At 41.0% G+C, this 16,289-nt stretch overlaps 1 protein-coding gene across 20 annotated transcripts in view; it reads left to right on the forward strand.

Annotated features, from left to right (window-relative positions):
- The window catches only part of EPB41 (erythrocyte membrane protein band 4.1), a 147,946-nt gene that overhangs the window by 107,239 nt on the left and 24,418 nt on the right, over positions 1 to 16,289 (forward strand). For 18 of the 20 annotated variants that reach the window (XM_074934365.1, XM_074934359.1, XM_074934362.1 and 15 more), the window contains one exon: positions 15,560 to 15,688. The exons of the other annotated variants lie outside the window; for them this stretch is intronic. In XM_074934365.1, coding sequence (XP_074790466.1) covers positions 15,560 to 15,688 — 129 coding nt within the window. The remainder of the gene's footprint in view (positions 1 to 15,559; positions 15,689 to 16,289) is intronic. 20 annotated transcript variants of the gene reach the window in all.

Here is a 16,289-nt window from a genome sequence, read left to right on the forward strand (position 1 = left end):
GCAAGGAGATATTTTTTCCTTTTATGTCGATTGCTAGCAGAGATATGATTTACTGTTTCTGGAACTGAGATGTTCTTAAAAGGTGCTACAAGAGGAGTTGTTACCTTACAACTAGATAGGTAATTTCTGATGTCAGGCTGATTAGGTGCAGAATAAGGTGTTTCACACTATACCTTAGTTTAAAGGTAGATGTTGCAGAGCTTTCATGAAATATGGAAAAAATTTATCTTGCTCTATCCCCACTTCAGAGGACAAGATGGAGTGGAGTGCCCACAAACCATGTAGCCTACTGGCCAGTTGTTACCATGCCAGTGTCATACATTAATTCGTGGCAGTGCTGATCTTGTTGTCATTCTTTGTATTTGGCCAATAGTGTAATTGAGGTCTGTTGCGTTGATGGTGAATATTTGAAAAGGTTGTGAATATTTGCTACTCAAGTAAACATGTCAGCAGGATGCATAAACTGTAACCTTGCCTAGGTTTATGTGAAGAAGGCTGCATTCTTACACGTAATCCTTGATGACCTGTTACAACTCAGGATGTTTCAGCAGCACCTAGATACCGGTCACTAGGTGCTTTATAAATACCTAAATGGATAGAGGCTACTAACAGTATTAATATGAATTAGTCTTAATTATTTTCCAGTGTTTTTCATTCTAATATCTTTGACTATCACACCAAGATTTTGTTTAACTAAGACTTGTGTGTGCTCCGTGTGGTTATGTAAAATTGGGGGTGCACGCTCCAGTTAGAGGCAGAAATAAGAGACTTCTCTTCAAGGCTTCAGTCCCCTGTAGTCTTTGGGTTGTGAAGTTCAAAACTCCAGAATAAATTAGTTGATTGTATATATAATCCATGCACTTAAATAGAAGTCATTTTAAATTCTGTGAATCTTAATTTATTTTTATTATGTTAGCATTGCTAAACTCCCTTGTGGTATGAAATGCAAAAGAGTCTCTTGGTCTTACCCACATTTTCTTTTAAAAGTTATCAGCACTTTGAAGCAGGGAGGTGGGTTTGAGTTCCCCAGTGGCTGTCTGTTTCAGGCCCAGGCATCATTGGGGACTTTTTACTAACTATGACGCTAGCATTTTGAAACTTGCACAGAGATTTTTTTCATCAACTCAGGACTTACTGAAATTCAGATTAAATGATGAAGATAAAATATATTAAAATAGATAAGTGGTACTGAATATATTTTTTTTTTAAAAAACCTGTATTATTTACATTTTAATTGGAGACACTCAGATGAGGTCTGTTAGCAGAGGACCAGTAACATCCTTACCTAGTACACTTTTCATTTTTAAAATAGGCTGTTCAAGTTGTATGTCATATAGTTCTTCAGTGTACCTTCTATAATTGTATTTGGTGCCACAGGCTATCAGTCTCATGAGGCAGCATCACTCCTTTGTACTGTGGTGCACAAAGATTTAATGGTACCAGCAAGTGCTGTGAGATCTTAAACTGATCTCTTGACCAGTACTAATGTCAAAAATATAGCAGGATAATTTGAGTATTATCAGTTGGATGTTCTCTTGGAATACAGAAGTAGATCTTCTGGTGCTGGTTCTTATGTGTATTCCACACATGGGTATGCATGTGCAGCATGCTACCTACCAAGTCTGGAGATTCTTAGTCTGTCGGACATGCGCAGTTGCTCTCCTTGTGCGCCAGACTGAGGACATAAGAGGCTGTGTGGGCTGAGGCTCTGTAGTTCCTTTTTACTGCCGCATGGCCTGCATCAGAATCCTGTGTCCACAGATTTCTCCAGTTTTTCTTATCAGCCTGTAAATAGTTTTAATATTTAGCATGGTTAAAGCTTTAATATTGTATAGTTTAGCTTAGTTTCTTCCATTTCTTGGAGTCTCTCCTCATGCACTGGTACTGTGCATCTCTTGTTCTTGCTCGTCTGTGAATCATGGGCACCAATGTTGTCTCTACTGTCTGGGTTAGATGTATATCTAAGCAAAGAGCAGCATTTGCTGTTTGTTTCCCCCACGAACACATGAAGCATGTGAGCGTCAGTTGAGGAAACACATTATGGAGAGGGCCATGAGACCTCACTCTGATCCAGGCCAGAGAGAAACTCTCCTCCCCATCCCAATGCATCAGTGTCAACCAACAAGCAGTACCCCTCTGAGCACAAGCTCACGACTGGAGCCTAGAACTCCTAAGCTCAAGGAATCCTTCTCCAGGGCTTTGATGAGCTGTAGTTCACGAAAGCTTATGCTCAAATAAATTGGTTAGTCTCTAAGGTGCCACTAGTACGCCTTTTCTTTTTGCACAAGGAAAAGGCACTCTTAGTTACAAGGACAGATCCCCATCCAGGTCTGCTCCTAAAAGAAGAGACCCCCCACCCCCTGACTCTTTCCAGCCTTCATGTGTGGATCCTAAGGGCTCAGGACTGCTTAAGACTCCCAGGCAGGAAGGTAAAGCATGAAAGAGGATCTGTCAGTACCATCACTGGTTCCGACTGCTAAACATACAGACCTCTGTCCACTGGCTCCATATAAGCGTGCTGCACCTGACTCTTCAGCAGTACCAGCCCACCATTCTAAAGTCCTTTCACTTTCAACATCTTGGGACATACTGGAACTGTCAGTCACAGCTACTGGACAGCCAAGAACTCCGGGACATGTAGAGACACCTATACCTCACTGGAGCATATCTTCCTCCTTTATCCTCAGTCCCCACTCCTTTTGAGCCTGGTCCTCTGGAGAGACATTCCCACAGCAGAGGAAGAAACTACTTTGACAGTATAGGGACCCTCCGGCAGAAGTGTTCACCCTCTAGTACCAACGGTCCCACTGGTGGAGCAAGAGCAAGTCACCTACTTGGACAAATCAGATGTTCTGGTCAGCCCATCAACCCCTCATAGATTAATCTTGACAGGGAAATGATGAGATCTGGATGACCTCCTCCCAGATATGACTCTTCCAGGGACCGCTGGTACCTGATGCAGGGGGTCCCCCTCAACTGGGTCCCATGGGACCCATATGGCAAACATCCCGGTTCTGTCCACAAGCCCTACCACGCTACTTCCACACAGCATCTATTGGATCCATTGCAGTACAAGGGGGAAGTGATCCAAATCCACAGGTACTGATGGTATCGACAAGGATCTCATCCTCTTCACTGGATGAAGCAAATGCTCCATCTTCACCATCTCTGCCAGATGACCATAGGCAGTATCAGGAGCTCCTGCAGATGAATGACCTCCAGATCCAACTGGAAGAGGACCAAGTTACCCAGCCATCAGCTCCTTGATATCCTGCAACCTACAGGTCTCAGCAAAGTGGCTCTCCTAGTAAATGAGGCTATCATGGAACTAGCCAGGGTCATCTGGCATACCCCAGCCTCCTGCACCCCACACTTAAGAGACGAGGCACCATTTTGTCCCAGACAAAGGCGCTGAATTTCTTTTCATGCACCCAGAGCCCAACTTCATGCAGGCAGCCACAGAAAGAGAAGGTTACAACACCATAAGGCCACCCTGGCTGACAAGAGGTTGGCCCTTTTGGGAAGAAACGTATTCTCATCTATGAACCTGTAGTTCCATATCGCTAACTGTAAAGCTTTGTTAGTGAAATACAATTTTAATTACTTCAGACTGGCAGCTTTTAAGGACAACCTTTCCCCTAGAGGACAGAGCCCAATTTCAAACCTTAATTGAGGAAGGCAGGCTAGCGGCAAAAACATCCCTGCAAGCCACAGCAGATGCGGCATCTAGAGGGCAAGCCACTGGTATAATTATGAGATGTGAGTCTTGGCTTCACTCTTTGGGGTTCCCCAGGGAGGTGCAGAATACCATAGAGAACTTACCATTTGACAAGTCAGACGTATTCAGTGAGAGAACTTTTGAGTCCCTGCATGTGTTGAAAGATTGACCCTCTGATTCCTGGGAACTTACACCTTGGCCCTAAAGAGATTAGTCTTGTTCTATACACCTGTCTCTGGTGCTGTTCCCTCCACAATCATTCTACCATCAGGATCTAGCTGAATCTCCACACAAGCAACTAAGTTCAAAGACCTTAATTTTCATCCCCTTTGCTACCATAATGTCCATCCTCCTGCTAAGGGCTACTTTTGATGTCTGTCAAGAACCGCCTGCCTTTATTGATGCCAACCACTTATATTCCTACCCCTATCTTTGGGAGCTGTCTCACACTTTTCGCCCACAATTAGGACTCTGTTATGACAGACAAGTGGGTTCTAGAAATCATCCACCGTGGTTACTCCATCAAATTTTTCTTTCCCCCTTCCCCACTCAAACTCCTTCCTGATCCCTCTCCAGGGACCACTCTCTCAATTCTGCCAGGAGGCAAATTCTCTTCTCTAATGACAGGCAATAGAATGAGTGTCATCTCAGTGTCAAGGCAGAGGGTTCTATTTCCCCATGGTTCCTAGTCCCCAAAAAAGACAGAGAATGGACTTTCAACAGCAGAACCTCTTTATTCAAAAGTCAAAATTCAGCTTGGTTACACTAGCATTAATGATCCCCTCTCTATGGGAGGGAATATGATTCACAGCTGTCGAGTTGAAGAATGCCTATTTTCATGTGGATATTTATCCATCCCACAGAAAATGTGTCCGGATCCTGGTAGGTCAGGAACACTACTAGTTCAGAGTCTTTTCCTTTGGATTAGCAGCTGCACCCAAGCTATTCATGCATGTATTCTCATTGATGGCAGCCCAAATGAAATGCAATGGCTATGTAATCTTCCCATACTTGGACAACTGGCTCCTAACAGATCATTCCAACGATGAGGTCAGGTCAGCGACTTTGTTCCTGCTGCTATCTTTTAGCAGCATGGAGTAGGAAAGACTCCACTTGGAAATGCTACCTAGCTAAATGGGGAGAGACTTCTTCACCTGGGATGGCACAATTAGTCTTCCTCAGAACCTGCAGATATCCCAGTCATTTTAGATTATCTCCAGTCTTTGAAGAATTTGGGTCTTTCCATTAGCTCGTTGCGGGTTCATCTCACAGCAGGCAGTGCCTTCCTTCCTTCTCCAGTATATGAGCATTCCATTTTTACTCACCCAACAATAATTAGATTCCTAAAGGGCCTAGTCAGGACCTTTCCACCAGTGGCCAAGCCTACACCTCAGTGGCATCTTAATCTCATCCTGTCAATACTTATCTGGCCACCATTTGAACCTTTGGCCACATGCTCTGTCCCACATTTCTATAAAGGTTGCAATTTTAATTGCTTTTAGTTTGGCCAGGAGGGTGAGTGAGAGAGGAACACTCATGGCTGACCTACTATACACCATTTTTCATGAGAAGAAAGGTTTCCCTTCGCCTTTTTCTTAAATTGCTCCCTAAAGTAATTTCTGAATTCCATCTAAATCAGTCTTTCCATTTATTGATTTTCTTCCCGAAACCCAGTGCTTCTGTTGACGAGAAGACTTCATTCCCTGATGTCAAATGAGTCCTTGAAGACTACATGCAAAGGACCAAACCAGTCAGAAAATCATCAAGATCGTCACTATAAGAGAGAGGTCATGAGGACAAGCAGTATCTTCTCAGAGAATCTCTAAATGGATTTCTGGTTGCGTCATCAAGAGCTACCAATTAGTGCGTATTCCTCCCCAGGAAGGGGTAAGGATCCACTCCACAGCATGTCTCCAGGAAGTACCAGTACAGGATATATGTGGAGTGGCTACTTGGAGCTCCATCCACACATTGACAGAAAGTTACAGGCTATTTCAGGCCTCCTCTGCACGTGCGGCTGTAGGCACTCCAGTTCTTCAAGCATCCTTACGGACTGCATTCTCATACTCTCCTCTAGTCTGCATACTGCTTATAAGTCACCCATGTGTGGAATACACATAGGGACCAGCACTTGAGGAAGAAATAGAGATTACTTACCTGTAACTGGAAGTTTTTTGAGATGTGTGGTCCCTATCTGTATTCCACTACGCACTCTTCTTCCCCCTGCTTTGGATCTTATCTGATTCATGATAAGAAGAGGATCTAGAGAGGCATCAGCTGGCACTACCTCTTATGTCCTTGGTCTGGAGTATGAGGAGAGCCATTGTGCAGGTGTATGGACACTGCTTACTGAGAATCTCCAGACTTGGGTGCATGGTGCAGATGCATACCCACACGTGGAATACACATAGGAACAACACATCTCATAGAACTTCCAGTTACAGGTAAGTAACTTCTATTTATGCACTAGACCAGTTCTTCTGCAGACTTCTTATTCCTTATTTCCCCATTTGGTTTGTGAAGGGTATAGTGAGGAACAGCAAGCAATGGGGTTTGGACATGATCAAAGGGCAAGTAGAAAAAGGGAGACTGATTTTCTTACACCCTTGTGTGACTTCACTGGAGTTATTCCTGATTCTCACCAGAGTGAAATCAGAATCCGTTCACATTCTACACTTCTGAGCTTGTCAAGATGATTATCAATGATACAAAGTGTGTTAATTTATGTTAGGGTTAGTAACTTTTCACTGTATAAATTATACCACTAGCCTCATTGATTTGTATGTGTGTGTGAGACAGTAGATAAAAACAGAGTATAGACAATAGACATATTCCAATAGATAGTAGGAAAAATACTTTTTAGAAAAGACCCAGGAGATACACATTCACTTATAGGAGTGTTTCTCAGTTATGGAGCTGTGGGACAGATTAGGACTCTTGAGCTATGTTCCTTGACAAGTACCCAATATTAGGTATGTGCATCCTGATGAACTCTGTGTCTGTGCCACTAAATGTCTGTAATTTTATACCAGTGGTACATGGTGTAGTTAACAGTCAGTGCATGGGGACTACAATAAGATTTTGATTTTTTTTTTTTTTATTTAACTAAAACGCTCTCTTTGGAACACTTTTTTCTTTTGTATTTTTCTCAGATTATTTGCTTTGTAAATATGTACATTTATTGTTAATAAATGTTGTTGCAAATCTGAATCCTCTTTCTATTATTCTGTTAACAAAACAGGAAGTATTCCCGCATTACAACCTATTTGGACTAACACACTCTCTTGTCTGGGTGAGCCCTTTGTGCCAAACCCGGTACCATGCAGTCTTATACAAAAAGTGGATCTATAATCCATTTTTTTTGCTTACTTTATTTTAGAGCTAACCACTAACTAGTGCAGTGCTCCGCTAGTACCACTAAAGTGAATGGTCCCACTAGGTTGCCATTATAGGCCCCATTCACTGCCATATAATACTGCCATAATAATTTGTTGAGACTAAAGCTCATGAAGCCTAATAGCTTTAAAAAATCATTTGGCACTATCTCAATTGCTCAATGCAAGTAACACATTTCTTAGAACTCGCTACTAAGATTGAATGTAAACCAGGCTAGTTTGGAAAAGCTACAGTAGTTGCATGTGTCCTGCAACCAGCATGGGAAACATTCTTTCCTAACTTAAAGCTGCATGGAACTTTGCTGGTCAGCGATTCTAATGGTGTTGAAATATTTTTTAACATTTGGGGTTTTTTACATGACAGTTGTTCTGTGGTGTCATCAGTCATGTGAATTCATTGCACAGTATCTGGAAAAATGTGGTTTCAGGCAAAGAATTTTATGCTCATTTAAAAAAAAAAAAAAAAAACAACCACTTTCCATTAGTACCTATCAGGGTTTGGGGAGCACTGACTTCCCTAACTAACCAACTTTGATTTCCCCCACTCACACCAACATTCCTCCCCCCCGCACCCCACAGCCCCCTAGGCTCATGCAATAAAATTATCTGGCCTTGTTTCAGCAATGGGCTTACTTTTGAAGTTGACTGAAATTGTACATAAGGCTTATCCCTACATGAAGAGTCATTTATAAATTAACTAGAGTACATTTTCTTTATAGCACCTCTTCAGTTCTGAGTTTATTCTCTTTATCCAGATCATTGTTTCATTTTGGAGTTGCATGCTGCTTCATATCATCATGCAGAAAGTGAAACTGGACTGTGAGTAAGCAATCTAAGATCCTGTGATGGGATTTACAAACAAGGGGTTAAGGAACTACTCTGGGGTCAGCTAGTCCTGCCCCACCATACCATTAGGAAATGGACCAACTGGAGGAGTAGTTAAAAGGCAGGAGAAAAGCTCACTTGGTGGCAGACCAGGAAAGAGAGCAGACCTGCAGCCTCAGCAGAGAAGAGCAGAGGGGAAGCAGAATCTCTCCCTAAACTGCTTAAAGGTCCCTGAGGGAAGGGTGGGACCCACTTCAGAGACAGCCTGAGACGGAAACATCACCCTCTCCCTCTCCTATGAACTCTGGGTTGTATGAGTTCCCTTCGTTTTGTTTGGACTGCCCCAGCCTGAGCCCTAGGACTGATCTGGCCCAGGAGGGAGGGCCATACCATGGAAGGAGGCAGTTGCGGCCCTGAGAAAAAGGAAGCTCTTACGTTATCCGCAACCACTGAAAGATGCCTTATAGTGAACACACCACCTTAACCCAGATGGCAACCTTGGGACAATTGCAGGGTGATGAAAGGAAGTGGCCCTGCCAGGGCAGCTTTAAGCACCCCTGAGTGTCAGATCACTGATAGTCCACAAAGAGCCCTGTTTGGGAGCCTGGTGGAGTGGGAGGGCCCAGGCTCCCCTACCAGTCACTGGCCTAAACCCTGACCACTAGATCTGATGCTCCCTTACCAACCACCCCCTGAACAAGGATCCTCACATATCCTCACTGCTTCTCTGCTTGATTGGGACCTGCACAGAATCTTATTGACTTCACTGGAGCTCTGCATGAGCACAGGCTCTGCCCACGTGGAGCAGCTTTCAGATCTGAGGCTTTATGGTATCTGGAGATGGAGTCAGGGAAATGAAGCCGCCAAAAAATTATTAACTCTCCTCAGTTTTAATATCTGACTGTGTTTCTAGTATATTTTCAGTTGCAGCTGCTAAACTGACTCTGAATGCAGTGTTCGTTTCCAAAGGCAGTTGATACCCCGTGGAAGGAGTATTAGAACAGCAAATGTGCAACCTCTCACACCAGCAATACTATATCCTGGGCTGTGGCCTTCCAGAACACAGTTCTGTAAAGATAGAGGGAACTGGAATAGTTTAACTTGGCAAATTACTTTAGTAATAAAATTACTGGGGTACTGATCTTTCAAGTTGCTAAGCAACTTCCCTTTGATGCACTGGGAATTGATGTGACACTGCATCTTGCAGGATTTGGATCTGTATTCAGTACAATATTGTTTGAAATTACAAGACAGGCTAATCATCAGAATATTATTGTCAGTTAATTGGCGACCTAAAAACCAATCCAAAATATGCAACCTCACAGCTGATGGCCATAAATAAAAGCTAGCTTTTGCTGTCCTAGGTGTAAAGCCTTAACTTTCCTTGTCTTGGGAAATCAGGAAGCTATATAATGTGTAAAAAGGTGTTGTAAATTAAAGATATCTATTTACTGCTTTATAATATTCTTTGCTCGAGTCCTTCTGACAGCTTTGTTGAGGTTGAGAACATTCATCAGTTGATCTATGGAATTCTTACTGGTGAGTGTAGTTCATTGCAAAATCAATGTCTTCTATTTAATGGCTAATTGTGCATCTGTAGGCATTTACATCGATTCTGTTTGCTTATGCATACACTTGTCTCTTGGGGATAACCTAATAACAAATGCAAGTGTTTGACACTGATAATTCCATACTGAATAAAAAGTTGATTAGAAAGATTAGCTAGTTAGAATTTGTAAATTTCATTCAGTTCTGTTTGTAGGGGATTGTTTCAAGTTGGCATTGTTAATATTATCATCCTGAATGTTTATCAGATACATTCGGTAACTGGCAGTTTTGGTGGCTTAACTACTACTTTAGACACTCCCTCCACAGTTCTCTCATATGGTAAGGTAATTGAAAATTTTTACGAGAAAGTCAGCACAGTCTCTGTGGAAATGTGCTCTATGCAAGCACTGCTCTGAATGAGGGAGGATACAGAGTAGGAAAACTTGAGAGCTAAGCATGAGCAACTGGCTGAATGTTGGGAGGGTGGGTAAGAAACAGCCTTCATATATTTTGCTGATTAAAAAGTACCGTTAAAAAGCAGTAATATATTAAACCACTAAAAATATCTGTGGTGTTTGGTATCAGCCACACAATTAGTCTGTTGTTAATTTATCCCATATTTGAATTGCTGGTTTTAGTGTCACTTTTTTCACTGTAACTTTAAGTAAATATAGCGGTGTCCTCAGTATTTTTCAACATCAAGTACACTGTGATTGGGGTTTCCCAGGATGATTGTTTTAATTGCATTCATTTTTGTTCTCAGGAGATGGTGCAATGCATCTTGTCCTGTACTCTTCCTGCACGGTGTATGGCTTATGCAAAATAGTGCGATTAGTTTTTTATTGCAAGTCGCCATTAGAAACTAATAGGTTGATTTGTCAGAATTGCTAATCACCCTCCACGTCTGCTGATTTAAGTCAAAGTTGAGAGGCTTTAGCAGCTCCAAAAATCAGGCTTTTAATCGTCCTAAAAAACAGGAGTGCCTTTGTATTTGCAAATTAAAAAACATCTTGATGAGATCAGATGTCCAAATTCCCAATTTATCTTTATAAACAGATGATCTATTCTCGCCTGCATGTAGACTGTATTTCTAAACAGGAACAAGCACAGGCGTATTTGTATAAAAAAGTCTGTGTGTAAATAGGTAATTATATCTGTTTATAGATAAAAATAGCTTTTAATTAGGCTCCCTTGGTGTACTGGTGGAACAGGAAGGGAAGAACAAAGCACTTCTGGTCAATTGATGTTATCATGATTTGGTTCCAGTTTTTTAGTTTGCATGTTGATGTTTATTTCAGGATGTTGCTTTATTGAAAACCAATATATCTTTATTGTAGATTTCATTTTGAGTGCTGGTATTTTTATATACACTCACAATGAAGGTTACATTTACTTGCGAAATATTTTTCTGTTCTTGTAAGATCTTAAATACAGTTCCAATTTTCTCTTTTCTCTGTTGCTTTCTTCATGGGATTTCATTTTTTCCTGCTGTTCAACTTAATCTCACAGTTGATGTTTAAGAAAATTGTGCTTCTAGAGTGTATTCCATTCCTACTGAAGACCCAGGATCGGGCCCCTAGTTTGCAAAACTTTGTCATTTATAACAAAGTTGTACTTGGTAGGCTGACAGTACGCTAAACAAGCACTTAAAATGAGATTAACACATGGGCAGAAAAAGCTGACAATTTTCATTGTCCCCCCAAATGTGAAAGGTAGTTGCAATATACTGCCTTACATTAAACAGTAGTTCAAAATTGGCATTACTGAGGTGTGTGTATAGATATATGTAAAAGCAATATTTTCAATCAGAAATAAGTTTATGCATATCATCTATCTTGGTAGTCCTTATTTTTAGTCACCTCTGAATGTGTTTCCCAAGTTAAAATTCGAAGAATTTACAGGAAACACAAATTATTATTAAGTAGCAACCTGTGATTTACCTTATCCATAACATTAGAGTGTAGAGATCTAGAATTGAGCAATGATTTCACACCAACAAAGTGAAAATAAGTGTTAACTTGTCCTTAAATAAAAAGCAGTCATAGTTCCTAAAACAGATTTGTGCTGGCCCATCAAATGGGAGCCATTAAATCAGGGATGTCAGACTTCCGACCCACTTGATACATTGATCTGGACCCTATGGCATATTCAGCTTCCGCTGAATGCAAGCTTTAATTTAAAACAAAGACAATAGTTCTTGCGGTTGCTAAGAAAACCTTTTGAATGTAAATCAATGTGATGATGTCTTCTGATCATCTCAATGGTAACTTTTTGAGGCTTAATGGTAACACTTACGGGGCAAGATTTTCCAAAAGTTGAGGTAGGCAGTTGTGCATACAATATGCACATGTATTTGTATGTCCTTTTTGTGTACATTTACCACAACTAACCATGCAAATTACCAATTAAATAAAGAGAAGAATTAGCTAATGAGCTGCATCATTTGGGGCTTTTCCCCTGCCCTCATTGAGTGACACTGAATGCATCTGTAACTTAATAACTGTAGTAAAATTGTAGTTACTATGTAAGGCTGCTTATTGTATCCTCTGTTTTTATGCTAATAATAGATTGTCAGTGGAAGAAATGCTGTGACTCTAGGATAGGCTAAGACCCTAGCTTTGGGTCACAGCCCATAATTAAAATGGAACCCAGTTCTCTATGAGTTTGACATGAGTTTGTGTATTAAATATTTTTCCTGTACTCACTGGGCATTTGGGAAAACAGATGATTTTGTGCAAGTTTTATCTTGTGCATGTTTTAACTCTTGTCTTCTCTTCTGTCACTGTTCCTTTTCTTCAAGTTCTGGCTAGAGGGCTCCCAGAGATGTAAGAAGACCTAGTTGAGAACTTGCTAACAAGAGCAGAATGGAAGGCAGAATAGCTCCAGCCTTAGTTAAATCCTCTGGCTTGGCACAGTCTTCCAAAGTACCTCAGGTGCTACAGACACACTTGCTTTCTTCTAGGGAGGCTGTATTGGTTTATTACATGTCTTTTCTACAATGTACTGTTGCTAATACTAATTATATTGTAACTTTATGAGGGTTGGTATTGTAAGGGTTTCTGTGCTCAGACTGTTACTATTACAACAAGGTATGGTACATGTCTTTCAATAGTTTTGGACAAATCATACTGCAATATGCAGTTGTTAATCTGTTTTGGGAATAAACCTAATTGCGTATTCAACCACAATGTGGTCAGTAGACATTAGCTTGACTATCTGGCTTTCCAATGTAGAGCTATAGCTTACTTCCACGATTCCTGAGCTAAACAAGGAGTATGTTAATTTTTTGTGTAAGTCAGTTGATCTGGTTGTCTACTCTAGAATAATGATTACTTTATTTTGAGTAAGGATACATCATAATTCCTGGGTGAGCCAGTGGTTTCTTTCAGTTTGGGAGCCTCTTGATAATTGAATCAGTTGACTACAGGACTGACTTCTTTCAATAACATTATCAACAGCATCATGTCCTTTACAACAATGTCTGTATTAGTTATCCTAGATCAATGGTTTTCAATTCAAGGGCCACTTGCAGCCCAATTAGCATACAAGCTGCAGCCCATGTGACATCCTTAGGGCTATACAGGTAGTATATATATTATGTGGACGTGGCCCACATAACACAGAGAGCTGCATATGTGGCTCACAGTGGTAAATAGGTGAGAACCACTGTCCTAGGGGCTGCAATAACAAGACCCCTGCAGTTACCTTTCAAAGGTGCTACACAATGTGAGTTCTAATCAGCTGAACACAGGCTGTCTGAATTCCCAGTGACAATGATGCTCTTTCAGTGGCTCATGGTTGTTTTGTGCCCATTTCTCCCCCCTCATTTCCACTAAAGTGTTATTTTAAGGAAAAGAAATAGACTTAGAGTATAGTTTCAGTGCAGTGATGGGTGTCTTTATACCTACAATTTCTGGTTGTGCACAGAATTCTCCATCCACCATACAGCAGTTACTCCTTTATTTCCTAATTTAGGCTAAGAATGTTTAAGTCAAGAATCAGCCTTGTGATTTCTCAAGGTGCCAGGGAGAGGCAGCTGTTTATTATTATTCCATAACCCTAAAGCACATGGATAACTAGTCCACTTGGAAGGTTGTGTTTAGGATGTCCGCTGGATGCAATGTGTATTACACACAGAGTTTTCAGGCTTTTTTTTTGTTTGTTTAAAGTCCACCTATTGCTGTGCACAGATTGCAGTAGCCTCAATACAGTGTAAGTTAGAGACCGACATTATTTTCCTTTATACTTCAGGAAGCTACATTCTTCCTAACCTTCTCTGGCATTTTTGTGTATTTTTTTTCTTTTTAGAGTCTGTGTGACTTTCCCCCCAAAACGGATGTGGATGCAGTGACAGAGAGGAAAAGTACTAACCCTGACTTTGAATTGGAGGGCCCAAAGTATTCAGTAGCCTTTAGTGAGAACCAAATGTCAACTCCACCAGAGTCTTTACAAAGTCATGACTTTGGCACTTCCTCCCTAAGCAGTGAGGAGGAGGAGAGAGCTCCTGTAATCCTTGCGAGCAAGGATGACCTTACATGTGAAAAGGGTTATGCAGGTGTGAAAAAGCAGACAGATGACACAGATGAGCAGTCTGAGGTGGAGACTCCTACAATTTCTGTTTCACCTCCACTGCATCCCTGTCAGAGAGAGGAGGAGGCAGAGAATGTTGAAGAAAAATATTTTACAAGAGATCCACTTAGAAAGCTAAATGGAGAGTGTCACGACTTGAATATTGATGATGGGCTTCCCACACTCATTCGCTGTTTTCAGGTAGTAACTGCAAGCTCAGAATGCCTCCTTTTTTTTCAAATCTCCCTTTTGGTTTTTGGAATGAAATCCTAAACACTGCAGCAAACAAATCTGTGATGAGGAATTATGTTTACATGGCCTGAATTCATTCCCCAAACTGATCAGCCAGTTAATCTCCTGCAAAGTCCATGCAACGGAGTCCCCTCCAGTTTAGCCTTGCATAAAGTGACAGACATGCCTGAAAGAAAAATGGCCTTTGTGTTCCTTTGACACAAGTGCCCTGTGTTCTAAGTAAAAGGAAACTTGCAGACTCCAAAGGCTACCACGTTTAATTTTATTCCACGGAATTAGGTGGTTATCATGAGGTTTTGGTGTGGTTTTACTGCTGTATTGCAGAAAATTTGGAAACCAGGCTAAAGGAGATGCTTCAGGGCTGAAACTTAATGTAGCACAGCAAATTGTAGCTCTGTCAAAAGTCTATGTTTACATTGTAATTGTCATGAGATTTCAAATCCCACCATCACCATGGCAGAGATTTTTGCCTGCTTCAGTGTTGCTGAATATCAATCATTTATGTTAAAATAGATGACCGCTTAACTTACTAACAACAATCAAGGTGGCAACTGGCAGACTTTGGGAAGGTGAGCAGAAACTGATCAAGCTGGGGAAACCTTGTGGGTCTTTTGCTAACATTATCTTCTCTCTTGATGAATTACCAGGTGGTGGAAGAACTGATTTTTCTAGTTTCTCTTTCAAGACACACACTGTTTTTCTTTTAAAGACTTGTATCTGACATTGATTTAATAAAAGCCAGTGAACCACAGATTGATGAGTATTTTAACAATGGAAATGGCTTTGTTTGCATTCAGAATAAAGCTTCAGTGAGCCATGATTAACTTTTTATTTGTCCAGTCTGTACAGCATCAATTTTGATATTTCAGTACAGAGTCATGGTCTGACTGGCAGTTTTCTATGGGTCCTCATCCTCATAATTCGGAAGCTAATCAGTATAGTACATTCATAGTAAATCTGACTGTTTAACCCTTGATGACTTTCTTGGTCTAATTTAAGAGAGAACAGCTCAGTTAGAGAGGATCTTACTGTGTGTTTTAAGCCTCAGACTTGACTTTGCTGGTTCAATGCTTGATCCTCGAAACATGTATCAAACTCTTTGTAGGGCTAAAATGTTCGAGATTTCTAGGATGAGACTTGGTTTCTCAGTCTGTGATGTTTTTATCAGATCAGTGTCAGAGCGTTTACCAGAAACATCATCAGTATGTAACTATGCTACGTGTTGTTGTTTTTTTTTAAACCTCTTTCATAGCCACCCCTAGTGAAGACTCAGACAGTTACCATCTCTGACGTGTCCAATGCTGTGAAAAGTGAAATTCCAACAAAAGAAGTTCCCATTGTTCACACAGAGACCAAGACTATCACCTACGAAGCGGCACAGGTAGAAATGTTTTGCCTAACTCACAGTGGATTTAATTAAATGTAACATTATGTAAGTGCAAAGTTTATTAATCCTTAGAATGAGACAGCATAAGAACATTAGAATGGCCATACTTGGTCAGACCAATGGTCCCTCTAGACCAGTAGCCTGTCTTCCAACAATGGCCAATGCCAGGTGTTTCAGTAGGGATGAACAGAACAAGCAGTCATCAAGTGATCCATCCCCCGTTGTCCAATCTCAGCTTCTGGCAATCAGAAGCTAGGGATGCCTGAGCACGGGGTTGCATCCTGGATCATCTTGGCTAATAGCCATTGATGGACCTATCCTCCATGAAGTTATCTAATTCTTTCTTGAACCCCGTTATATTATTGGCCTTCACATCGCCTGGCAATGAGTTCCACAAGTTTACTGTGCATTATGTAAAGAAATACTTCCTTTTTATTTATTTTAACCTGCTGCCTATTAATTTCATTGGGTGATCCCTGGTTCTTTTGTTATGTGAAGGAATAAATACACTTCCTTATTCACTTTCTCCACACCTTTAATGATTTTATAAACCTCTATAATATCCTCCCTTAGTTATCTTTTTTCCAAGCTGTGA

This window comes from Natator depressus, chromosome 19, assembly GCF_965152275.1.
Source record: "Natator depressus isolate rNatDep1 chromosome 19, rNatDep2.hap1, whole genome shotgun sequence".
In the NCBI taxonomy this organism is placed as follows: Eukaryota; Metazoa; Chordata; order Testudines; family Cheloniidae; genus Natator; species Natator depressus.